This window comes from Oncorhynchus kisutch, linkage group LG22 (genome assembly GCF_002021735.2).
Source record: "Oncorhynchus kisutch isolate 150728-3 linkage group LG22, Okis_V2, whole genome shotgun sequence".
In the NCBI taxonomy this organism is placed as follows: Eukaryota; Metazoa; Chordata; class Actinopteri; order Salmoniformes; family Salmonidae; genus Oncorhynchus; species Oncorhynchus kisutch.
In genome coordinates this window covers 43,789,742-43,816,336 of record NC_034195.2, presented here as the reverse complement: position 1 = coordinate 43,816,336, position 26,595 = coordinate 43,789,742, and the positions used below count along the sequence as shown (strand labels likewise).

General features: G+C 43.4%; 1 protein-coding gene across 4 annotated transcripts in view; it reads right to left on the bottom strand.

Annotated features, from left to right (window-relative positions):
• Positions 1–22,022, bottom strand: part of ankrd27 (ankyrin repeat domain 27 (VPS9 domain)) — a 34,888-nt gene extending 12,866 nt beyond the window's left edge. Inside the window, exons 1-23 of one of the 4 annotated variants that reach the window (XM_020456975.2) lie at positions 21,872–22,022; positions 12,633–12,752; positions 11,668–11,778; positions 11,167–11,323; positions 10,888–11,042; positions 10,524–10,583; positions 10,358–10,411; positions 10,111–10,176; positions 9,926–10,002; positions 9,491–9,612; positions 8,708–8,786; positions 8,402–8,540; positions 8,035–8,127; positions 7,704–7,822; positions 7,432–7,514; positions 7,142–7,257; positions 6,838–6,930; positions 6,354–6,551; positions 4,805–4,861; positions 4,291–4,407; positions 3,865–4,029; positions 3,431–3,628; positions 3,210–3,329 (exon numbers count right to left, since the gene is read on the bottom strand). In XM_020456975.2, coding sequence (XP_020312564.1) covers positions 3,210–3,329; positions 3,431–3,628; positions 3,865–4,029; positions 4,291–4,407; positions 4,805–4,861; positions 6,354–6,551; positions 6,838–6,930; positions 7,142–7,257; positions 7,432–7,514; positions 7,704–7,822; positions 8,035–8,127; positions 8,402–8,540; positions 8,708–8,786; positions 9,491–9,612; positions 9,926–10,002; positions 10,111–10,176; positions 10,358–10,411; positions 10,524–10,583; positions 10,888–11,042; positions 11,167–11,323; positions 11,668–11,778; positions 12,633–12,734 — 2,481 coding nt within the window. In that variant the 5' untranslated portion in view covers positions 12,735–12,752; positions 21,872–22,022. The remainder of the gene's footprint in view (positions 1–3,209; positions 3,330–3,430; positions 3,629–3,864; positions 4,030–4,290; positions 4,408–4,804; positions 4,862–6,353; positions 6,552–6,837; positions 6,931–7,141; positions 7,258–7,431; positions 7,515–7,703; positions 7,823–8,034; positions 8,128–8,401; positions 8,541–8,707; positions 8,787–9,490; positions 9,613–9,925; positions 10,003–10,110; positions 10,177–10,357; positions 10,412–10,523; positions 10,584–10,887; positions 11,043–11,166; positions 11,324–11,667; positions 11,779–12,632; positions 12,753–21,871) is intronic. The other 3 variants (XM_020456978.2, XM_020456979.2, XM_020456977.2) reach the window with 3 other exon arrangements.
• Between the last annotated feature and the right edge of the window lie 4,573 nt (positions 22,023–26,595).

The following is a 26,595-nucleotide window of genomic DNA, read 5'->3' as shown; positions in this document are numbered from 1 at the left end:
AGTGTGTGTGTGTGTGTGTAGCAGGATTAGTGTGTGTGTGTGTGTGTAGCAGGATTAGTGTGTGTGTGTGTGTGTAGCAGGATTAGAGTGTGTGTGTGTGTGTAGCAGGATTAGTGTGTGTGTGTGCGCAGCAGGATTAGTGTGTGTGTGTGTGTGTGTGCAGAAGGATTAGTGTGTGTGTGCGCAGCAGGATTAGTGTGTGTGTGTGTGTGTGTGCAGCAGGATTAGTGTGTGTGTGTGTGTGCAGCAGGATTAGTGTGTGTGTGTCTGCAGCAGGATTAGTGTGTGTGTGTGTGTGTGTGTGTGTGTCTGCAGCAGGATTAGTGTGTGTGTGTGTGTGTGTCTGCAGCAGGATTAGTGTGTGTGTGTCTGCAGCAGGATTAGTGTGTGTGTGTGTGTGTGTGTGTGTGTGTGTGTGTGTGTGTGTGTGTCTGCAGCAGGATTAGTGTGTGTGTGTGTGTGTCTGCAGCAGGATTAGTATGTGTGTGTGTGTGTGTAGCAGGATTAGTGTGTGTGTGTGTAGCAGGATTAGTGTGTGTGTGTGTGTGTAGCAGGATTAGTGTGTGTGTGTAGCAGGATTAGTGTGTGTGTGTGTAGCAGGATTAGTGTGTGTGTGTGTGTGTGTAGCAGGATTAGTGTGTGTGTGTGTGTGTAGCAGGATTAGTGTGTGTGTGTGTGTGTGTGTGTGTGTGTAGCAGGATTAGTGTGTGTGTGTGTGTGTGTGTAGCAGGATTAGTGTGTGTGTGTGTGTGTAGCAGGATTAGTGTGTGTGTAGCAGGATTAGTGTGTGTGTGTGTGTGTGTGTGTGTGTGTGTGTGTGTGTGTGTGTGTGTGTGTGTGTGTGTGTGTGCAGCAGGATTAGTGTGTGTGTGTGCGCAGCAGGATTATTGTGTGTGTGTGTGCGCAGCAGGATTAGTGTGTGTGTGCGTAGCAGGATTAGTGTGTGTGTGTGTGTCCCACTGTGACATTATGGGGTATTGTATGTAGATCAGTAACATACAATTAAATCTAATCCATTTTATATTCAGGCTGTAACCCAACTAAACGTGGAAAATGTCAAGGGGTGTGAATACTTTCTGAAGGGACTGTATGGTGTCCAAGGCAACATTGTCTGTGTCAACAACAAGTTATTTTCTCTGTCTCACATAGACCCGTTTGCCTGTCAATGGCAGTGACCAAACGGAGAAAGAGAACTGTCAGGACACAATAGAGGCAACACAGAAGAGAGAAAATGAGTAAAAGAGAGGAGGAGGAGGGAGAGCATGAAAAGAGTCCGAAGGTGGCTGGTAGGGAAGACAGTGAAGATGAGGAAGTGACCAAGCGTCGTGAGGATGAGGAAGTGACTGAGAGAAAGAAAGATGGAAAGGGAAGTAAAGGAAGTCTGAGTCAAGAAAAGCATGAAATGCAAGAGAAGGAACAGAACGAGAGGGAACAGAAGAGAGAAAAGGATATAATTCAAATCTTAGAGGAAGAGAACAAACATACAGAAGAGGCAAAAAAGAAGAAAGGAGAAAGAAAAGCAGAGGGAGATGGAGAAGGTGCTAGAAAAGCAGAGGGAGATGGAGAAGGTGCTAGAAAAGCAGAGGGAGATGGAGAAGGTGCTAGAAAAGCAGAGGGAGATGGAGAAGGTGCTAGAAAAGCAGAGGGAGATGGAGAAGGTGCTAGAAAAGCAGAGGGAGATGGAGAAGGTGCTAGAAAAGCAGAGGAAAGAGCGAGAAAGAAGAGGAAGAGATTGGCAGATGAAGAGAAAAGGAGCGTAAAGAAAAGAGATTAAAAGAGGAGCAGGTTAAAAGTGAAGAGAAGGAACGTACATAAAACGATTGAAAACAAGAGAAGAAATAGGGAGAAGAAGAGTAAGTGGGAACAAAGAGAGAGAACCTGGAACTTGCAACTGGGGAAATGGAGGAGGCAATATTGAGAATGTTTTAATAGTTGCTGTGGGTACGACATTGCCGATGCACTTGCTAATAAACTCGCTCACCGAATCAGCGTTTTCATCAATTTGTTGTTTGACGCAATGCGGAACATATCCCAATCCACGTGATCGAAGCAATCTTGAAGCGTGGAATCAGATTGGTCGGACCAGCGTTGAACAGACCTGAGCACGGGAGCTTCCTGTTTTAGTCTCGGTCTATAGGCTGGGAGCAACAAAATGGAGTCGTGGTCAGCTTTTCTGAAAGGAGGGCGGGGGAGGGCCTTATATGCGTCGCGGAAGTTAGAATAATAATGATCCAGGGCTTTACCAACCCTGGTGGCAAAATCAATATGCTGATAGAATTTAGGGAGTCTTGTTTTCAGATTAGCCTTGTTAAAGTCCCCAGCTGCAATGAATGCAGCCTCAGGATGTGGTTTCCAGTTTACATAGAGTCAAATAAAGTTTGTTCAGGGCCATCGATGTGTCTGCTTGGGGGGGGGGGAAATATATGCGGCTGTGATTATAATCGAAGAGAATTCTCTTGGTAGATAAAGCGGTCGACATTTGATTGTGAGGAATTCGAAGTCAGGTGAACAGAAGGACTTGAGTTCCTGTATGTTGTTATGATCACATCACGTCTCGTTAATCATAAGGCATAACCCACGTCCCTCTTCTTACCAGAGATGCGGCGCGATGCGTGAAGAAACCACCTGGCTGTACCGACTCCGATAGCGTGTCTCGAGTGAGCCATGTTTCCGTGAAGCAAAGAACGTTACAGTCTCTTATGTCTCTCTGGAATGCTACCCTTGCTCGGATTTCATCAACCTTGTTGTCAAGAGACTGGACATTGGCGAGTAGTATGCTCAGGAGCGGTGCGCGATGTGCCCGTCTCCGGAGCCTGACCAGAAGACCGCTTCGTCTGCCCTTACACTGCGACCTTGTTTTGGTTCGTCGGCTGGGATCCGATCCATTGTCCTGGGTGGTGGGCAAAACACAGGATCCGCTTCGGGAAAGTCGTAATGATGGTGAGTTGACGTTGCTCTTATATCTAGTAGTTCCTCCCGACTGTATGGAATAAAACCTAAGATTACCTGGGGTACCAATGTAAGAAATAACACGTAAAAAAACGAAATACTGCATCGTTTCCTAGGAACGCGAAGCGAGGCGGCGATCTCTGTCGACGCCGGAATCATGATGTGTGCACCCGCGGCAGGACCGTGTGTGTGTGTGTGTGTGTGTGTGTGTGTGTGGGTACCCGCGGCAGGACCGTGTGTGTGTGTGTGTGTGTGTTTACCTGTAGCAGGATGGTGGCTGTGTCCAGGTGACCTCTGAGACAGGCGTGGATCAGAGGGGTGTTGCCATAGTGATCCTTCTTATTCAGCTTGGCGTTGCACTCCAGCAGTGATGTCACTACCTGAACATGATTAATGAGATGGGTGGGGTTTGAGCTTTTGGGACTATTCCATTTGTTCAGATGTGCCATGCAAGCTCAATCGAACACAGCGGAGTGCCCACCTGTACGTGGTTGTTCTGGCTGGCCAGGTGCAGTGGCGTGGCACTCTGGCTGTTGCGTGCGTCAACATTGGCCTCGTGGCGACTGAACAGGGACACCAGGGCCGTGTGACCATGGAGCGCTGCCACGTGGAGGGGAGTGAAGCCATCCACACTACTGCTGTTCACACTCAGACCACTGGCCTGCAGGCACGCCAACTTCTGGTGTCAAACACACACAGAGGAAAATACAAAGAATAACATCAAGTTAACTAGGCAGCACTGCAGGAACATCATAAATCATCTCCTTTCAACATCTAACTTCCCATTCAACATAGCTTCAGTGCTTCCAGCCATGTGTCAAGTTTGCCGTGTGCTCACTGATATCGTCTATATATCAGAAAGGGGCTTGGCCAAGGAGTTGTAGTAGGAATGAAAGGCCAGGGTTGCTCCCTGACCTTCTGTGTTGGTCCACAGTGTGGACACTGGCATAGTGGGTGGCACAGTTCTGTCCAGGACGGCAGCCCTGCATGCTGCTCCTCTGGTTCCTCGTCCAACCACTCCAACAGGTACCGCACCATCTCTATGTCTCCATCTGCCACCGCACGAAGCAACTTCTCCACCTGTCAGTCGAGAGAGTGAGACTACATATTGGAACACCAGCCAGACCTTTACAAACTGGATTACAAATTACAAAGAGTCATCCCACAAAAAAATGTTGGGTGAAAGCATTAAATATTAGCTTCCCTCAATATATAGAAAAATAGTGCATTTAATTTCTACTACATCCCTATTCCTTTTCCCCTTAAATTAAGATGATGCTACTCCTCTCAGGCATTGCCAGGGTCAGTCCTGCCCAGGGGTCCTCAGTGCTCCCTTCTAACCTCTTTGTGTCGGAACCGGTCTCTGTCGGGTCTGACCTCGGAGCTCTGGGAGGTGGTGCTGGAAACAGAGGAGCGACGGCTGCTGCAGTCAGAGGCCTGGGGGGAACGGTTTGGGGACTGAGAGCGAGAGAGCACCGTCACTCAGCTGACCACACACACAGTACAGGACGTTTCATAAACTAATCCCACGGAGGCTCAAGTGTCTGCGGGTTTTGGCTCTTCCATTGTCCTTAAATAATGAATTAAGGTCACTGATTAGTAAGGAACTCCCCTCACCTGGTTGTCTATGTCTTAACCAAAAACAGTGGAATGAGTTTGACACCCATGCAGTACAGGCTGCTCCTAGCAGAGCAAGTGAAGAGATATATTTGGAAGAGTCTAGAGTAGAACTACAGTATGTTGGTTAATGGTGTTCTAACAGACTGGCTGCCTGGAGTAGAGCCATCATTGTATCTAATGAAATACTGTGGTTGCATCTCTTCTGTCACTTCCTAAGTGATGAAATCTGACTTACATCATTGTTCTCTCTTCTATGAGAGCCGTTGTGGGACAACTCCAATAGCGTTAGAATCTGCAAGACGCATAGACAAGTACACTTCAGTTACACACGCACAATTTCTTATACAACCTTTTCACATTTCATTCTTGTTCAAAAATCACAATAATACTGAATGACAAGGCAAATATATCAAGCCAATCCTGTTGCTAGGCCATCCAGAAATCTTTTCTTCCTTAGAACAATTCCCAGCCTTCTGTTAATACTTTTTCTGAATAGATCTATTTATCTAACTAAAATGTTTAGTATGCCAAGCCTTATCTTTAACAGTAGAAAAGCCTGGCCGAGAGGGACCCCCCTTCTTTTGGATGTCAACATAAAAAAAAAATACATGTCATATATATACACACTACCGTCCAAAAGTTTGGGGTCACTTAGAAATGTCCTTGTTTTCCATGAAAACATACATGAAATTAGTTGCAAAATTAATAGGAAATACAGTCAATATGTTGACAAGGTTATAAATAATGTTTTTTAAATGAAATAATAATTGTGTCCTTCAAACTTTGCTTTCATCAAAGAATCCTCCATTTGCAGCAATTACAGCCTTGCAGACCTCTGGCATTCTAGTTGTCAATTTGTTGAGGTAATCTGAAGAGATTTCACCCCATGCTTCCTGAAGCACCTTCCACAAGTTGGATAGGCTTGATGGGCACTTCTTACGTACCATATGGTCAAGCTGCTCCCACAACAGCTCAATAGGGTTGAGATCTGTTGACTGTGCTGGCCACTCCATTATAGACAGAATACCAGCTGACTGCTTCTTCCCTAAATAGTTCTTGCATAGTTTGGAGCTGTGCTTTGGGTCATTGTTCGGTTGTAGGAGGAAATTGGTTCTAATTAAGCACCGTCCACAGGGTATGGCATGGTGTAGCCTTCCTTCTTCAAGATCCCTTTTATCCTGCACAAAACTCCCACTTTACCACCATCAAAGCACCGCCAGACCATCACATTACCTCCACCATGCTTCACAGATGGCGTCAAGCACTTACATTTTTTCCAGCATCTTACATTTTTTTTCTACGTCTCACGAATGTTCTTCTTTGTGATCCGAACACCTCAAACTTAGATTAGTCTGTCCATAACACCAATTTCCAATCTCCAATCTCCACAGAAGGGTGGAGGCTGTTATAGCAGGAAAGGGGGGAACCAACTCCATATTAATGCACATGATTTAGGAATGAGATTTTCGATAAGCAGGTGTCCATTTACTTTTGGTCATGTAGTGTAGTTTCGATGGGACATCATCAGCTGTGCTGGATGACTGCCAGTGAATGACGGGCAGTGGGGGGGGGGGGAATAAGATCCTCTTGAAACTGCTTAGAACACAAATAAGTGTTATATAGACTTAGTCAGGAAAAGGACCTGACTTTAAAAAATGGCAGAGTAATAAAAGAAGATTTTTTTTTTTGTCAATGACACGCTCTGCTTTCCTAGTGTTAAAGTACCCATGTAGGAAGTGTGTTTCAGGCAGAGGCAGCTGTGACCAGGGGTCTCTACTCCTCACCTTAGAGTTGAGGGCACATTGTAGTGGAGAGTCGTTGACCTTGTTGTTGATGGTGGTGCTGGCTCCGTTCTGCAGCAGCACCTCAATGATGCCCTCGTAGCCCCACCGGGCTGCGATGTGTAGGGGAGTGTCGCCTTTGTCATTCTGGATGTTCAGACGGCACACGTGCAGGTCGTAGTACACCAGGGCTTTAACACACTGGGACACGGATGGGATAACACTGTTAGACTGAGAACAATCTCCTCTGAACTACCAGAGAGAAGACAATGCAGGGTGTCATCACCTGTAATCATCATCCATATACTTATTTAGGGCAGTATCAATACAGATACTGTGACTGCTATCCCATGTACTGTGACTTGTTACATTTCTTCAGCTTTACCACTCAGGTTACCACACAAAGTGGCACAGTCAAGGCTGCTGGAATAAACAGTGCATTTAAATCCAGATTTTAAATGGAGAGTGACTCCCCAAACTGACGTACATCCTCGTGTCCGTACATACAGGCCAGGTGCAGAGGAGTGTTGCCATTGTTATCCTGGGCACCGGAGTAAGCCTTATAGTGCAAGAGCAGCAGCTGGAGTATAGAGAAAGACAGATGGAAACAAACAGAATATGAGGAAAATATAAATATGTCAGAGACAATATACAGTTTGTAACAGAAGTATTCTTTTTGCATCTTTAGTGTAGCTCTCCTAGCCTGGTTCAAGATCTGTTTAGGAGTAGGCAAGGCAGCACAAACAGATCTGGGACCAGGCTATAGCCGTCATGCTAGTGTCCTGGCTCACCGTGACTCGCTGGTAGCCCTTCTGGCAGGAGAGGTGAAGGGGTGAGAGGGCATGGTAGTCTGTGGCATTCACCAGAGCTCCCTTAGACACTAGCAGGTCGATCAACAGGGACTGACCTGCCACGGCAAAGACAGGCTTTTTATTTGATTTAGACAGTGTGAAATGAGGGAGAGAGATGGAAAGGGACGAACAGTACAGAATGTGGCAGACCAGGAATCCCCTGTTGTGTGGCCTGGTGGCAGTTTTCTGGACAACTTTATGTACCTCTGAAACCTGTTGGTATCTCTTACCGCAGATAGCAGCGACGTGAAGTGGTGTGTATCCCCTGTCGTCTCGAGAGAAGGGTGATATGATGGAGGGGTCATTCAGGCTCCTGTAAGCAGACAGAGTTGAAGAATAATCACATTTTCAGTTCCTAAGCCATTAAATGGGCAGAAAGGGGAAATGATTGTACCAGGTGAGAACCCGAGATGTAGTGAAAGAAATAACTTTTCCTACTGAGAATATAATTTTTTTTATGATAGAGGAGTTGTGTGTGTGTGTGTGTGGGAGCGGTACTCACCCAGAGAGACGGAGCTCACAATGGTCACAGGAGCAGAGGGGGTGGCACCCCTTTACACCGTCACTCTGGTTCTCACTCAACACACGCTGGACCTCTACCTCGTTACCATTGGCTATGTGCTGCAGGATCCATCAATCCACACACAATCAGCAAAGATAAATCAAATGGATCAACACACAATTGATTTTAAAAAAAGAAAAAAGTGAATCAAACCATTTCATATTAAAATGAAATGCTGAATGAAATTAGACGTCCATCTGATGAATGAAGCATAACGTTATGCACAGTATAGCTTTCTCCCCTTCTTAAGGCCGGGGGACAGGGTTCTCACCTGAAACAGACAGTCTATGGGGGTAGCAGAGTTCTGGGAGAGCAGGTTTATCTTCTGGGTGAAATGCACTTTGTCGTTCAGGTCCCCTAAGCCCTGCAAACCTCACACACAGCCATAGTCACTCACTCTGCACAGGGGAGTGTTTTTCTCAATATAATTTCTCAGTCATTATTGTGGCCTGCTATCACAGGAATTGCAGTGATAAGTTGGTGTATCTAAGTCAACAATATGCTTGGATAGGATATCAGCTACAACAACGTATGTGCTTGTGGTGTATAAAGCCCCCTTCACAATACTGAGCCAAGCCAAGCAGGCCAGGACTAATGTCATGTAAAAGACACCCTGTGTACTACTGTACTGCACTCACCACGCGGCCCTGGCTCAGGCCGAAGTTTCCCTGTCTGATGAACTCCACGGCGGCCTCGAATGACGTCAGGCAGTAGCTCAGCTCCTCCTTGGTGGAATTACAGAAATGGAAGTTCTTGATGTAGCTCAGGTTGGCCATCCTGGAAGAACATGCTTGTTAGTTTAACATGGCTGTTAGTCATTAATTAATAACTATATTTAATTACTAGGTCCAATATTATTCACTTATTCATTTAATGAGTAGTTAAAGTAGTCACCAGGCCATTTAATGGTCAGTGGTATTACTAGGTTATAACTCCTTACTCACCAATTGGGGATTTCCGTCTTCACCAGTAAGTACAGAATCACAGACAGAAGGTCGTCTGCACACAGGGCCTCTAAGCTAACTGCATATGGAGAAAAGGGAAATGAAAGAAGTTATTAAATGACTGTGGTTGCGTCTAAGGTTCAGTGACTGTGTGAGGTTTACAACTAGAGCATACAGCAGGGAGAAATGAAGACATAAAACAGCGTCATCCTACAAAACAGGAAAGTGTCCACACAGTCAGTGTAACCACTCAGACACTCTGCCTCTGTCCTCATTTAGGCTTTAAATTGGTCAATTGGTTGTTTGGCCATCAGAAATTAGGAGCGGATTGTAGCACTCTGCAGAGAAAGGGTCTGGTTGTTATGTGGTAAACAAGGTTGGATTTGCAAAACAAACTGGACATACACATTAGGGCCCTACAGTTTCTGTTCTGTGGACCGTGTGTACACACCAAGTTATTATATTACCAGGGAGGGAGTGAATAGAACAGACAACAAATCCTGATCTGGGTTACAATGACCAGCCTTGAAAGACTTGTAGGCTGCTTATAATAATGTCATGTCTACATAAAACATTAGTAAATCAGCTTTTTATGCATTTCTGGATGAAAGCAAACATTTTATTTGAAGATACAACAATCAGCCCATTGACAGTGGAATGCAAATGTGCCTTTAAAATAGAATCCGTCCCATGCAAGTCTGTAACACTGTAAACTGCTGCCGATGTGACATGAAATGGCATAGGTAGGATGGACAGAGACAGACATAATAAACAGACACATACCCGAGTGGCTGGGGGACTGCATGATTGTGAGAGACACCTTCCTGAGGCAGAGCAGTTTGTGTAGAGGAGAGGTGCAGCGGTTCAACTGGCTCAGCTCCCTCTTGGCCCGAGGGATATTTATACTGTAGGAGGAGACATAACATGGAAGTACAACAGGATAAGTTAATATTGATACTGTACGAGAGTGGAAAGACAAACATACTCCTATAGTCTATAGACACAACAACAGTAGTGGTGAAATGACCTGATAGGGATCTACTGCTATAAACCTGCTTGACATTATGGAGATCAATATGGTGTCTGTTCATTTTTGTTTGTGTTGTATGTAGACTTGTTTTTTGTCCAGCACAGAATTATAATGTGATGTGCATCATGTTATTGAGTTGTAATCATAAAAAGCAGAAATTAAGAGAGACCACGTGGAAAGAAAACAACCTAAATTCAGATTTGACCCCAAAGTCTTTCTGCTGCAGGTCCTGCAGGCCTCTGGTGGTTTTGTTGAAGGCAGAATCCTGTTGGAACAGTGATAATAAAACATAGATATTAACCTTCACTGCATGAGAATTCTGGGCCTATAAATGACAGCATTATCAAATACTGTATAGTATTTATTTACATACCTGGCTGGCTTCAAGAGTCCCCACAAAATTAAAGATGAAATCATGGATACCATGATGTATATACATCTAAAAGAGAAAAAATATTTACTGACAACTTTACATAAAAATATATTACATCATTATAGCATCACACAACAGAATTTCACTGAGGACCAGAATGAAGAAACAGTCCAAAAAGCACCCTAAGAAGCAGCAGACATGTCAAATTTGAAAGTAAGTGTAAGGATGGAGACTAGGATAGAACTACCTCAACCGCCTGTTTGAGGAGAGTCATCTGGAGCTCCTGTTTGACCAGCAATTTCTGAAAGGAGGTTTAACAAATCAGCTTTACTTCTCAGGAATGTGTCCAATACGCATGAAACAGAAAATTTGAAAATGGGTTTTGTTTTTCCTTAGCAAAACATGCTACTCACCAGGCGCGAGTCTTTCAACAGGCACTGAAGACATTTAGTATAAAGAGAATTCACAGAGTCCTGAGGGGAGAGCACAGTTACATGTTAAAGCAGTACGTCACAGCAGAAGTCATATAACATCTTATTATACATCTATAGCATACAATACATTAGTGTACATTACTATAGTATAGCCATTTCATATTATACATTAGTGTGTCATATTACTGTACACCGAGTGTACAAAACATTATGAACGCCTTCCTAATATTGAGTTGTACCCCTTTTTGACCTCAGAACAGCCTCAATTGGTCGGGGCATAGACTCTACATGGTGTCGAAAGCAGTCTAGCATCAGATAGGTGTTGTTTAGGGTCAGTACTTACGATGTGGTGTCGCAGTCCCTTCTTTTCCTGCTCCTTAAATGAGTGGCAAAAGCTGCTGATGAACTTGTCCAGTTTCTCAACATGGCGGCCCAGGAACTCCCTGACATCCTCCACATTCTTCAGATAGTACGGGGCTGGGCTGGGGGCCACCTCCACTGTGAGAGAAAATAGGGAGAGAAGAAAGGTGAGAGTGAGATGGTGGCTGTATCTGATTCAATATGGACTAAACCATACACTAAGTTAATCAACTTTTGTCACTTTGGAGGAGAGCAGTACTACCTGGGCTTTGGTTGGTGTCAATGGGCCTGGCGATACACAGGATACTGTAGCTCTGCTCCTTCTCATTGTAGAAGGTCTCCTCAAACAGGATGGGCACATTGGCTGGGGCCTGGAACCCTAAGCCCAGTCTCACCAAGCTGTCCTGGATGGTCAGCTCCTATCAGACAGGACAAAAAACACAGGTAGATCGTTGACCAAGATGTCTTAACCAAGAATGTTCTGCTTTATAGCGGCTGTTTACAATCAACTAAATGGGTATATAGCAGTGAAGGCTGCTGAGAGGAGGACTGCTCATAGTAATGGCTGGAACAGAGCTAATGTAATGAAACATGCGTTTAATGCATTTGACACCATTCCATTCTAGCCTTTACCACAAGCCTGTCCTCCCCAATTAAGGTGCCACCAACCTCCTGTGGTTTAGAGAAAATGAAACTGCATGATATTTTGTGTAGTTGCACCAATGATACAACAGGAACTGTAGCATTGGCAGATGGATCTTACCTTTCCATCTACAGTCTGATAGCCTTCTCCAGATGGGTGTAAAACGTAGGTTTCAAACTGGGATGCTGTGTATGCACTAAGGGTTATGCTTCCACAGCACGGCACCAAAACCTGGGGCACAACCACACCATCATCAACAATGCTTCTCGTGACTGACAGAATGGATTCATCAAAAGGTTTATTGGTGAAGTACCCACAATAAAAAGCACCTGAGCCAACTGTAAAAAATGCTACTTCACATTTAAGACAGTAGCATTTATTTCTCTGGTACGGCCTACCACCCACATGCGATTCAACACCTATGACAGTAGTGTCTGCATGAGCTTTCTCTCGCCCCCGCTCCTTCTCGCACTGTAGGAGGTGGTTACTAGACAGCGCTCTCCTTTGAGAACTTCCCAGAACACTAACAGTGGTGAGTCATAGTAATGGTCCAGATATTATCCTCTTGATATTCCTTTGCTAACCACCAAGTAGGCTGAGAACCTTCTAAGTGGCCATTTTCTACAAATGGCAAGATAAAACTATTTTCCAAAGCAATAACATGGCCTTCCTCAAATATGAAAAATTGACTATTTTCCTTTATCTCTGCATAAATGGATGCTCTCGTGCCCTACATCTCAACCTAGCAGCTGACTTGCCATAAAGAGAATCTTCAGCCTGTGTGGTACCAAATTGTCCTGCATTTTCTGGACAGTCGCGCTGGCCTAGCCCCATTATGTTGAACCTTTACATGGTTTGATTCTGGTCCAAGTCTACACACAGCTCACAAAGAAGAAATGTCACTCTCTTAAATCCTGCATTTTCAGACAGAGGGGAGTAGTGCTTTATAGCTGGAATATTTACTGTATATGATCATGCAAGCCTGAACACAATCGTTTTATTCTGCTGAGCTTGGTAACATACACAATATAAAAAGGGCTGAGTACTATAGTATGGCCCCTCAGCCACAGCTGTCAGTCACTCACAATGCCATGTAGCTCTGCCACTCTGCTGCACAGGTCGGGTCTCTGCTTCTCCAGTGCCAGGTAAAAAGGGTTCTTCAGGAGGTTCTCATCATACACAGCCATAAGGATCTGGATCTCTGGCTCCAGGGGGGAGGAAAAGAGGTGGACAGTTAACAGTAAATATGTGGTAGGAGGGAAGGATTCCATATTAGGCGACTTTGTCTGGCTGACAATTACAACAACAAAATGCTGTCATGTTGCTCCATAAGGACGAAGACTCAGGCCAGGCTGGACAGAGAACATGTTAGAGTTGTTGACATGAAGTAGCCTAGGTAAGAGCTAAGTGGCTGGTTAGCTAGGGGTTTAGTCCACCAGCCAAATCTCTGTCGAACATGCAGTATATGTTGGCTATTTATGGTAGCAATTATCCTGGGGGCGAGGTTAAGGGTTTGCCAAAGAAGACAAACAGACAGAAGCAGCTAAGTCCAGAGAGAGTCCTCTTTCCTGAAGCGTCTGAAACCACAACAGGAACAACAAGAATATTGTTCCTGTCTCCAGGGTTGCTCTCCTCCTCCCTCTCCCTAGCCAGCTGCCTCTCAGCTGAGCTCGTTAACATTCTCGGAAATTACATTACAAAAGCTGGTTCCCCACATAAGTGCATCTCCAGGGCCAGAGATTCTGTATGTGTATATGACATGTTTAGAAGAACTTCATGAAACATCAACCTTTATTAAAGCAGTCAGTCTCTCAGAGACACACAGCAGGAAGGATCGAACCAACAGGTTGTTAAGGGCTCAATGCAGCATTCTCTCTCTCTCAATATCAAACCCTTTCTGGGTAACAATTAAGTAACTTACTTTATTATAAATAAATAGCTTCTTAGCAAGAGCACTTTCGAGCAAGAATTTAGCTATGACTGTCTTGAAGTGGTCTGAGTGGGGAGGGAAAACTTAAAACAAGTCATTATTGGCAGAGAGGTTGTGTCTATTGACTAATTTACCGAAAAGTGATGTCACCAGGCAGGGCAAAACTCCATCCCACCAAAAAAGGTTGGCCTGAAATCTCTATTTTCAAATAGCTCTAACACTAAAAGGGCATCAGCATCTTCAAATTCACACTATTGCAACCTCAATGTAGAAATAAATAAATACAAAATCACATTTGACTGCACCGAGCCTTTACAAAATGTTCCCCCAAGCCTCAAATGTTCAGACAGAAGCCTCATCTCCTGTTGAAACTATTAAAAAAAAAGATGAGATTTAGCCAGGTCATATGATGCCGTGGTATCACATCTTCCCTTGCCTCCTTCGGATATAAAACTCCAAACATTCCATTGGAACATCATAAATACATCATGTGAGCATCATCCCCAAAATGGAGAACACCTGAATATGAAATCCATTTAAAGTCTCATCTGATAGAATAGATCAGGCTACTCACTTGTTTGCGCCGAGTAAAGCGGACTTGAGATGCTGAGCTCAACATCATCTTTACGAATCGCAGGAAAGATAACGCCATTGAGGGGGGGGGGTCATTCACAACAGCAGAGTGGGACTGGGAGGACTCATCTTAAACTAAACCAGCCTCTTTCGGAGTCGGACAAGGCTTCATAGTAGATCAGCAGTAGCTCAGGCTCAGTGTGAAGACAGGAGCACTATCAACTTCCACCCTCATCTCCCTGTGTGCTCCCTGCCTGGTAGGCTATCAGATAGACGCTGCCTGATGGCCTGAAACCCTGAAGAATGTGCCGTGTGACCTGTCTGCAGGGTCTGAACCAGCCTGGTTTGTGGAAAACTTCCTTCACACTTGTGACCAGTGAACTGTAAGCATAAAGACACATCTGTTTTCTTCAAGATAATGGACAAAGTATTTTCCTTCATCTGACCTTTCATGCTGTTTGGTCAAGCTATACCGTATATCTATATTACATTGAGACATCTTCTGATGGAAGTCCTTTTGTCTACTATATACACTATACCGTGCATTCGGAAAGTCAAACCTGCTCCAGCTCCTTCAAGTTGGATGGGTTCCGCTGGTGTACAGCAATCTGTCATACCACAGATTCTCAATTGGATTGAGGTCTGGGCTTTGGTTAGGCCATTCCAAGACATGTAAATGTTTCCCCTTAAACAACGAGTGTTGCTTTAGCAGTATGCTTAGGTTCATTGTCCTGCTGGAAGGTGAACCTCCATCCCAGTCTCAAATCTCTCAAACAGGTTTCCCTCAAGCATTTCCCTTCAATTCTGACCAGTTTCCCCAGTCCCTGCCAATGAAAAACGTCTCCACAGCATGATGCTGCCCCCACGCTTCACTGTGGGGATGGTTCTCAGGGTGATGAGCGGTATTGGGTTCACGCCGAACATAGCATTTTCCTTGATGCCCAAAAAGCTACATTTTAGTCTCATCTGACCAGAGTATCTTCTTCCATATGTTTGGGGAGTCTCCCACATGCCTTTTGGCCAACACCAGACGTGTTTACTTATTTTTTCTTTAAGCAATGGCTTTTTTCTGACCACTCTTCCATAAAGCCCAGCTCTGTGGCGTGTACGGCTTAAAGTGGTCCTATGGACAGATGCTCCACAGCGGAGATCGGAGCTTTGCAGCTCCTTCAAGGTTATCTTTGGTCTCTTTGTTGCCTCTCTGATGAATGCCCTCCTTGCCTGGTCCGCAAATCTGTGGGCAGCCTTCCCCTGGCAGGTTTGTTGTGGTGCCATATTCTTTCCATTTTTTAATAATGGATTTAAAAATTGGTGCTCCGTGGAATGTTCAAAGTTTTATATAACCCAACCCTGATCTGTACTTCTCCAAAACGTTGTCCCTGGTCCTCCCTAATATATATATATATATATATATATATACACACCATGTGACACTTAAAGTCAATCTGTGTGCAATCTAATTATGTGACAAAAAGGTAATTTGGTTGCACCAGATCTTATTTAGGGGCTTCATAACAAAGGGGGTGAAGACAAGTTATTTTATTCAGTTCACTTCACCAATTTGGACTATTTTGTGTATGTCCATTACATGAAATCCAGATAAATTTAAAATTACAGGTTGTAATGCAACAAAATAGGAAAAAACACAAAGGGGGTGAATACCTTTGCAAGGCACTGTACCCATCTATATAAAAAAGGTCCCAAAGTAGACAGTGCATGTCAGAGCAAATAGCAAGCCACGAGGTCGAAGGAATTGTCCATAGCGCTCCGAGATAGGATTGTGTCGAGGCACAGATCTGGGGAAGGGTACCAAAATATTTCTGCAGCATTGAAGGTCCCCAAGAACACAATGGCCTCCATCATTCTTAAATGGAAGAAGTTTGGAACCACCTAGACTCTTCCTAGAGCTGGCCACCTGGCCAAACTGAGGGGAGAATCAGGGGAGAAGGGCCTTGGTCAGGGAAGTGACCAAGAACCCAATGGTCACTCTGACAGAGCTCTTCTGTGGAGATGGGAGAACCTTCCAGAAGGACATCTCTGTAGCACCAATCAGGCCTTTATGGTAGAGTGGCCAGACGGAAGCCACTCCTCAGTAAAAGGCATGACAGCACGCTTAGATTTTTCCAAAAGACTCTCAGACCATGAGAAACAAGATTCAGGACCTCAGACTGGGGCGAAGGTTCACCTTCCAACAGGACAACGACCATAAGCACACAGCCAAGACAACGCAGGAGTGGCTTCGGGACAAGTCTCAGAATGTCCTTTAGTGGCCCAGCCAGATCCCAGAGTTGAACATCTCTGGACAGACCTGACATTAGCTATATAAGAATTAAAAATACAACTTTTTGCTTTATGTTTATAGGGCATGCGGTGTAGATGGATGAAGGAAAAAACATAAGGCTGTAACATAACAAAAATGTGGAAAAAGTCAAGGGATCTGAATATTTTTCAAATGCACTGTTTGTACAAAAGGTATGTGGACAACCCTTCAAAATTAGGGCATTCAGCCATTTCAGCCACACTGTTGCTGACAGGTGTATACAATCGAGTACATCCATGAAGTCTCCATAGACAAACATTTACAGTAGAATGGCCTCACTGAACTGTCATAGGATGCCACCTTTCCAACAAGTCAGTTTGTCAAATTTCTTCCCCATTAGAGCTTCCCCAGTCAACTGTAAGTGCAGTTATTGTGAAGTGGAAACATCTAGGCGCAACAAATCAAATCTATTTATATAGCCCTTCGTACATCGTACACCCTTCAGAAACCCAGCCTAAAACCCCAAACAGCAAGCAATGCAGGTGTAGAAGCACAGTGGCTAGGAAAAACTCCCTAGAAAGGCCAAAACCTAGGAAGAAACCTAGAGAGGAACCAGGTTATGTGGGGTGGCCAGTCCTCTTCTGGCTGTGTCGGGTGGAGATTATAACAGAACGTGGCCAAGATGTTCAAATGTTCATAAATCACCAGCATGGTCCAATAATAATAAGGCAGAACAGTTGAAACTGGAGCAGCAGCACAGCCAGGTGGACTGGGGACAGCAAGGAGTCATCATGTCAGGTAGTCCTGAGGAATGGTCCTAGGGCTCAGGTCCTCCGAGAGAGAGAAAGAGAGAATTAGAGAGAGCACACTTAAATTCACAGGACACCGAATAGGACAGGAGAAGTACTCCAGATATAACAAACTGACCCTAGTCCCCGACACAAACTACTGCAGCATAAATACTGGAAGCTGAGACAGGAGGGGTCAGGAGACACTGTGGCCCCATCCGAGGACACCCCCGGACAGGGCCAAACAGGAAGGATATAACCCCACCCACTTTGCCAAAGCACAGCCCCCACACTACTAGAGGGATATCTTCAACCACCAACTTACCATCCTGAGACAAGGCTGAGTATAGCCCACTCTGGATTTCCGCCACGGCACAACCCAAGGGGGACAAGACGATCACATCAGTGACTCAACCCACTCAGGTGACGCACCCCTCCCAGGGACGGTATGAGAGAGCCCCAGTAAGCCAGTGACTCAGCCCCTGTAATAGGGTTAGAGGCAGAGAATCCCAGTGGAAAGAGGGGAACCGGCCAGGCAGAGACAGCAAGGGCGGTTCGTTGCTCCAGAGCCTTTCCGTTCACCTTCCCACCCCTGGGCCAGACTACACTCAATCATATGACCCACTGAAGAGATGAGTCTTCAGTAAAGACTTAAAGGTTGAGACCGAGTTTGCGTCTCTGACATGGGTAGGCAGACCGTTCCATAAATATGGAGCTCTATAGGAAAAAGCCCTGCCTCCAGCTGTTTGCTTAGAAATTCTAGGGACAATTAGGAGGCCTGCGTCTTGTGACCATAGCGTATGTGTAGGCATGTACGGCAGGAACAAATCAGAGAGATAGGTAGGAGCAAGCCCATGTAATGCTTTGTAGGTTAGCAGTAAAACCTTGAAATCAGCCTTTGCTTTGACAGGAAGCCAGTGTAGGGAGGCTAGCACTGGAGTAATATGATCACATTTTTTGGTTCTAGTCAGGATTCTAGCAGCCGTATTTAGCACTAACTGAAGTTTATTTAGTGCTTTATCCGGGTAGCCGGAAAGTAGAGCATTGCAGTAGTCTAACCTAGAAGTGACAACGGCTCAGCCGCGAAGTGGTAGGCCACCCAAGCTCACAGAACCGTACCGCTGAGTGCTGAAGTTTGTTGGAGGAGGAATAATGGTCTGCGGCAGTTTTTCATGGTTCAGTCTAGGCACCTTAGATCCAGTGAAGGGAAGTCAACACTACAGCATACACTGACATGCTATACGATTCTGTGCTTCCAACTTTGTGGCATTTTGGGGAAGGGCCTTTACAGTTTCAGCATAACAATTCCCCTGCGCACAAAGCGAGGGCCATATAAAAAAATGGTTTGTCAAGATTGGTGTGGAAGAACTTGACAGGCCCACACAGAGCCCTGACCTCAACCACCTTAAGGATGAATTGGAACGCTAACTGCGAGCCAGGCCTAATAGCCCAACCTCACTAATGCTCGAGGCTGAATGGGATCAAGTCCCCAAAGCATGTTCCAACATCTAGTGGAAAGCCTTCCTAGAGCAGTAGAGGCTTTTATACAATAGCAGCAACAAAGGGACCAACTCCATATTAATGCCCATAATTTAGGAATGAGATGTTAGACGAGCATGTGTCCACATACTTTGTCATGTAGTGCACATCGATTTCACACGGTTGTCAGCGTATAGTACTTCTCTGTTAAAAACAGACTGACCTCTAGCCAGTAAAGAACAACTGGATCACCTAATTTGAAGAGGCACCCTGAACACAACACTTGTCTAACTTTCTTGCCTGTGTTTTGACTAGCTCTAGAATAAACAAAGTTAAACAAAGTTAAAAAAATAGGCCTGTTTTAGGTTAGTAGTCTATTGGATTAGACTTATCGTGCCAGATCTCATCTTGATAACAAGTGCCTTCAACCTGTTTTATCTATAATGAAAGACACTTGTGAGAACAGTCAAGTACACTTTACAAATAGACTGGAGGCAATCCCATGCCTAGCTACCAGAAATGACAAATGTTGGAGACAAAACATAGGCCAGCCTAAACAATCAAATCCTAGGGAAATGATACCAAGTGGAGCACATAACCAGGTTGGTCCACTACCTAAGGCGACATGTTACAATAGAAGGTCCCATGTTGTAACACACTGATCAATAGACTCCTTCAAGACGAGCAGTAACAATGATTGCAATTCAAACAAGAAGGTTTTAACAACGTACTGCTTCAATTGCACTTGAAATTAATAGGCCCATCATTTCCTCTGCCAAAGCCATGGCAATGTTTGCAGAGTTGGACTCTGGTTTTAATTCCACAACACAGCTAACATCCATTCTGTTGTTTCCATGGAAAGAAGTGTACCCAGGCAAAAGCACATACGTCGACAACATAGGCCTATCATAGATTACTGGAGTAAATTTGAAACATTGTGTCAGCCCCAAAGTTAACTGAAATGGACACTGCATCGTATGATCATGTGCTTGTCCAACAGAAAAAAATAAATGCAATTGATTTAATGTACTAGGCCAATTTACAGTTCACTAATTTAGTATCCCATGGATAACAAGCCAAAACTGTATACAATTTGATGTCCCCACAAATCAGATTTCATGGACAACAGTCTTAAAATGTGCTCATCAAAGGCACTGTAAAACCATGGCGTCTTGAATGCATAGGCTTGCCGGTATGATGCATGACTGACCTCATGGTCAGGAATAGAGCTTACCAGCATATAGTTAGTTCGCCATCCATCACGTAGCTAGGAAGAAACTCTCCAGAATAGAAAGGTGGAGGTGTATGGTTCATGATGCTGTGATAACATACAGGAACTCAAGTCCTTCGGTTTTCCCGATCTGGAATACCTCACCATCAAATGCAGACTGCATTACCTCCCAAAATAATTAATCGTCACTGCCATGTATATTCCACAACAAGCAGACACCCAGACAGCTCAAGGAACTACACTAGACTTTGTACAAACTGGAAAACGCATATCTTGAGGCTGCCTTTATAGTAGCTGGGGACATTAATCAAATAAACATGAGGAAAATGCTACCGAAATTTTATCAAACACATCTCCTGTACTACACGCAAATCAAAGACTCTGGATCATTGCTACTCTACCTTCCGGGATGACAAGTCCCGGTTTGCATAACTGAGCCAACACGGTGAAAAATATGTCGATGTGCCCTTGAGCGAGGCACTTAACCCCAATTTGCTCCAGGGCGGCCATACTACTATGGCTGACCCTGTACAACAATACATTTCACTGTACCTATCTGGTATATGTGACAAAGCATTGTTTATTTTTGCTCCTCCCCACCTATAGGCAGAAACTTAAGCAGGAAGCACCCGTGGTAAGCACTGTTCAATGTTAGTCTGACCAATCAGAAATCTATGCTTCAAGACTGTTTTGATCATGAGGACTGGGAAATGTTTGGGTAGTTCATCAGGGCGTTCATAGAGGATGTTGTTTCCACTGTATCATAATCATGAAATGCTTTGAGAGGTTAGTTAAGGATCATATCATCTCCACCTTACCCGACACCCTAAACCCACTACAATTTGCATACCCCGCCAACTAATCCACAGACAACGCAATCACCATTGCACCCCCAGGGGTACAATAGTGCACAGGTTGAAAAATTCCAGGAATAGGTTATATTATAGATATATATACTGCAAAATTACACTTGATATATTGCAGGTAAGGGGTGTCATGTGTTTGCAATTTTCAGGCTGTAAGAGACAGTCAAAAGTTCAATATCATACAAATACTTGCTTTGGAAGTGGACAAAAATATGGCCTGGAACAATGCTCACAAGACAGCATTGAAATCCATAATAGCTGGCCAGATCAAGGGGCAGTACTCTAGCAATGTTCTGTCAATTGGACATCGATCATTCCCTGCAAATAGAGACTTAGTAAGTGGACTGCACAAGCTAAATGGGCAGAGATTTCAGTGCCAGGTTTCTGTATTCTTAACTACATTAACACGTTAGTTAGCCCAAGATGTACTCTAAAAGGAGCCTACGGTTACTCCTTAAATGTAACGTATGTTATTTGCAAAGGTAGACTTGGCAGCCAAAACAGACAAATAAAATGTTATTGGACACATACACATATTTAGTAGATGTAATTGCGTGTGTAACGAAATGCTTGTATACTGTAAACGTGAATAGATTCTCAATTGAGAAACTTTTCTATAAAAATAAATTTAAAAGCTATTTATTTTCAGATCACATCAAAATAACTTCACAAATGCAAAATGAAACACTTCAAACACTCTTTTAAATGGGTTTATCACAGTTGCAGCTGACATTTTTCAGTGACAAGTTTCTGGCGGCCTTCTCCCGTTACACAGGTGTTCGGAGCACGCTAGATAGCACAGGTGGTCTCTCTTTCGTAAACACAACCCATAACATGGCGATATGGCTGTGTGGCAACACTAACCATATAAAATGTGTATCAATTTAACCTTTTGTTTTCATAAAATGATTAATTGGTGATATGAAATATCCTTATGCTTCCAAAACCGTACCGCAAGCAATGCGTGTACATGTTCAGACCGAGGATCAGAGCTTTTAACAAAACTCCCCCGTACAGAAGTCGCATTCGTCCAATGATTTATGTGTTAATGGAACTGAGTCATGATCAAGGGATAACACGCTGCTTATCGTTCAGCTATCCAGCTGCAGTAGTTAGCTAACTAGCTCACAGCAACAACGACGTCGGCTTGCATTTAACGTTACATTCATACAAACACAATATGTCCATCTAACTTACCTCTATTTGCTAAACCCCGAGGACTCGCATTCCAAAATGCTCTTCTTCAAAAGACTTGCAATAAACAGAAGTCACCATCTGATCCACCGGTGTCTGTCAACACTAACACCAGTCTCCATAATTTACTACTATTCTGCAAGCAGCAATAAAGGTGACGTCACTATCGTAATGATGAACCCTTCCAAATTAAAGCCCATATTTCAATCCATTGCATGGTTAACTCATTCAAAATATATATTTTAATCAACATCGATATGCATTGTGTTTGTAAGCAAATGCAAGAAGGAATTTATATATATTTTAAATTATTAAGCCCACTCCTGAAAAATAAAATGTTAAAACTGGTATGTTGATAATAATGGGATTATAAGGAAAAAATATATTGTGCTGATGTAAAAGTGGGGTTTGGAGTGCTCGGTATGGTCTGTAGATATGTTGTAATTTCATGGGGCAGTGAAAAATACGACGTGTTGTTGACCTTTTACTACACCCAAATTCAGCATGTCTTTGTAAGGGGACTCTTATTTTGAGATAAAAACAAATCCGCGATCGTGATGCCAGCATCATATCCTGCTGCATGGAGAACGGTAAATCCCTCATTTGATGAGGGAAATAAACGCGAGTTCGGTTTTGTCAACCAATCAGGTGAGGGTTCGCCGATTTACAGCAAACCAATCCCGCTACTCCGGGACAAATTGTTCAGCGGCCTGGCTCAAATCATCAACCGAAAGGATGACACTCCACTGCGCATAATGAAGCCAAGTTACACTGTATACATACAGTATAATACTAAAGAAGCCTCTACTGCTCTATAACACGTTCTTGAACTTGATTTGCAGAATAACATAGGTTTAAGTGTTTCTTTCACAGTGTAATGTAATAAAATGTTGCAATGTGTGCAACCGGGATACTTAAATGTGTACGTGACCTTTTACTCTTTTCTTATCCATCACTTATTCAGAAAGGGCTGTGATTTGTATTTTATATTCTAACATGAAACAGGGCTTTAAATCAGCAACACAGTGAAAGTTTAGGCCTCAATTGCATAGGCGCTGGGAACCACTGGGAGCAAATGTCACAGGTCCCTTACCTACCCGTGGTAAACAATTAGTTTGTAATAGAGGGCCCTTTCAATATATTTAAAATGGGCCCAAATTAGGCATGTACAGTACCTTCAGAAAGTATTCACATCCCTTGACTATTTGCACATTTTGGAGTGACAGCCTGAATTTCAAATATATTTTATTTAGATTGTGTCACTGGCCTACATACAATACACCAAAATGTCAGTGAAATTATATATTTTTTTTTACAAATGAATACAAATCTGAAATGTTTTGAGTCAATAAGTATTCAACCCATTTGTTGAACTTACAAATTGCATGGGCTCATTCTGCGCAATAAGTTTAACATGATTTTTGAATTATTCCCTCATCTCTGTACCCCACATATACAGATAATTGTAAGGTCCCTCAGACGAGCAGTGAATTTCAGAGGTTTTCCAATGCCTCGCAAAGGTCACCTATTGGTAGATGGGTAAATATTTAAAAAAGCAGACATTGAATAGCTCTTTGAGCATGGTGAAGTAATTAATTACACTTTGGATGGTGTATCAATACACCCAGTCAATACAAAGATACAGGCGTCCTTCCTAACTCAGTTGCCGGAGAGGAAGGAAACCACTCAGTGACTAAAACAGTTAAGAGTTTATTGGCTGTGATAGGAGAAAACTGAGGATGGATCAACTACATTGTAGTTACACCACAATACTAACCTAATTGACAAAGTGAAAAGAAGGAAGTTGGCACATGTTTGGGGCATATCCAACACATCACTGGGTACCACTTCATATTTTCAAGCATGGTGGTGGCTGCATCATATTATAGGTAGGGAGTGTTTTAGGATAAAAGGAAACAAAATAAAGCTAAGCACAGGCAAAAATCGTAGAGGAAAACCTGGTTCAGTCTGCTTTCCAACAGACACTGGGAAACAAATTCACCTTTCAGCAAGACAACAACCTAAAACGGAGGACTGGGTATACACTGGAGTTGCTTACCAAGACGACATTGAATGTGCCGGAGTGGCCTAGTTACAGTTGACTAAAATAGTCTTGAAATTCTAACATGTATTCACACCCCTGAGTCAATACTTATGTAAATGAGATTTTTGTATTTCATTGTCAATAAATTAACAAAACATTTTTTTTTTTTAAGAAGTGTTTTAACTTTGTCATTATGAAAAAAAAACATCGATTTAATACATTTTTAATTCAGGCTGTTACAACAAAATGCAAAATAAGTCAAGGGATATGAACACTCTATATCAGACTTACACTGCCACCTGCTGATAAAGGTACAATGTTGAAATGTGTGTTAGTGAAGAGGAAGTAGGAAAGCAGCTATTAGATTTTGAAGCATGTCCATTCATGAGAGCCCACCAATGTTTACCGACCATACCCCGTTCATCTCTTTACAGGCATTGTAATGAGTAGAAATGTTACATGTTTGGTGTTCCAGTAGTTACTAGGGTGATCCAGTTCTAAGTAATAAACAAATTATAAACAGGGAAATTCAAGAAACAAAATAACTTTAATTTAACCAAAAGACAAAGCTTTTACATGGATTTTGAGACAAAAAAAACAATATAATACATGTTAATTAACAAGATCACACAAGCTACATGGGTATAGGTTTCCGTGATAGATTTTTGCCAGAACATCAGCACCCTCTTCAAAATTTAACAAATGCCTCTTCAGTAATCAACAAACGCAAGTTTGGACTACACACAAATATGACCATTCTGTGAAAAGGTGACTCTCACGAACACAGGCCTCACAAGACCTCTGAAGGTCCCCCCAGGACCAGTTAAAAAATTGAAAGGAACTATATACAGTCGTGGCTAAGGGTTTTGAGAATGACACAAATATACATTTTAGAAGTCTGCTGCATCAGTTTGCATGATGGCAATTTGCATATACTCCAGAATGCTATGAAGAGTGATCAGATGAATTGCAAAGTCCTTCTTTGCCATGTAAATTAACTGAATCCACAAAAAACATTTCCACTGCATTTCAGCCCTGCCACAAAAGGACCAGCTGACATGTCAGTGATTCTCTGATCAACACAGGTGAGAGTGTTGACGAGGACAAGGCTGGAGATCCCTCTGTCATGCTGGTTGAGTTCAAACTGGAAGCTTCAAAAAGGAGGGTGGTGCTTGGAATCATTGTTCTTCCTCTGCAAGGAAACACGTGCAGTCATCATAGCTTTGCACAAAAAGGGCTTCACAGGCAAGGATATTGCTGCCAGTAAGATTGCACCTAAATAAACCATTTATCGCATCATCAAGAACTTCAAGGAGAGCGGTTCAATTGTTGTGAAGGCTTCAGGGCGCAAAAAAATTCCAGCAAGCTCCGGGACTGTGTCCTAAAGTCGATTCAGCTGCGAGATCGGCGCAACCACCAGTACAGAGCTTGCTCAGGAATGGCAACAGGCAGGTGTGAGTGCATCTGCACGCACAGTGAGGCAAAGACTTTGAGGATGGCCTGGTGTCAAGGGCAGCAAAGAAGCCACTTCTCTCCAGGAAGAACATTGGGGACAGACTGATATTCTGCAAAAGGTACAGGGATTGGACTGCTGAGGACTGGGGTAAAGTCATTTACTCTGATGAATCCCCTTTACGATTGTTTGGGGCATCCGGAAAAAAGCTTGTCTGGAGAAGACAAGGTGAGCGCTACCATCAGTCCTGTGTCATGCCAACAGTAAAGCATCCTGAGACCATTCATGTGTGGGGTTGCTTCTCAGCCTAGGGAGTGGGCTCACTCACAATTTTGCCTAAGAACAGCCATGAATAAAGAATGGTACCAACACATCCTCCGAGAGCAACTTCTCCAAACGATCCAGGAAAAGTTTGGTGACGAACAACGCCTTTTCCAGCATGATGGAGCACTTTGCCATAAGGCAAAAGTGATAACTAAGTAGCTCGGGGAACAAAACATCGATATTTTGGGTCCATGGCCAGGAAACTCCCCAGACCGTACTCCCATTGAGAACTTGTGGTCGATCCTCAACAGGCGGGTGGACAAACAAACAACCCACAAATTCTGACAAACTCCAAGCATTGATTATGCAAGAATGGGCTGCCATCAGTCAGGATGTAGCCCAGGAGTTAATTGACAGCATGCCAGGGCAGATTGCAGAGGTCTTGAAAAAGGGTTAACACTGCAAATATTGACTCTTTGCATCAACTTCATGTAATTGTCAATAAAAGCCTTTGACACTTATGAAATGCTTGTAATTATACTTTATACTGACACATATCTAAAGACACTGAAGCAGCAAACTTTGTGAAAATGAATGTGTCATTCAAAACTTTTGGCCACGACTATGTTAACAGTTTAGTGCCAGAAATAAGGGGTTAAATACATGGACAAATAAAAATGTTTCCTGATCTTTCTTTTACTGTAGCTCTCAGATATAGGACAGACACTTCAGAACAAACTTCCTTTTGATTTTTTTTGGGGGGGATATCCATTGTTCCATGTAGTTGACCTGTTATTCAATTCATTTGTATGGGCTAATAGCAGCAAAGCCAAATAAATCATTTTTTCATGTATTTTTTTTTTATACTTCAAGGGCTCTTAAAATTCTAAATCAAATTGCAAAATTATCCTTGGTATGACCTTCTCTAAATAATTCTATATAGTTTAGCAGAACCCCCCCCCCCCT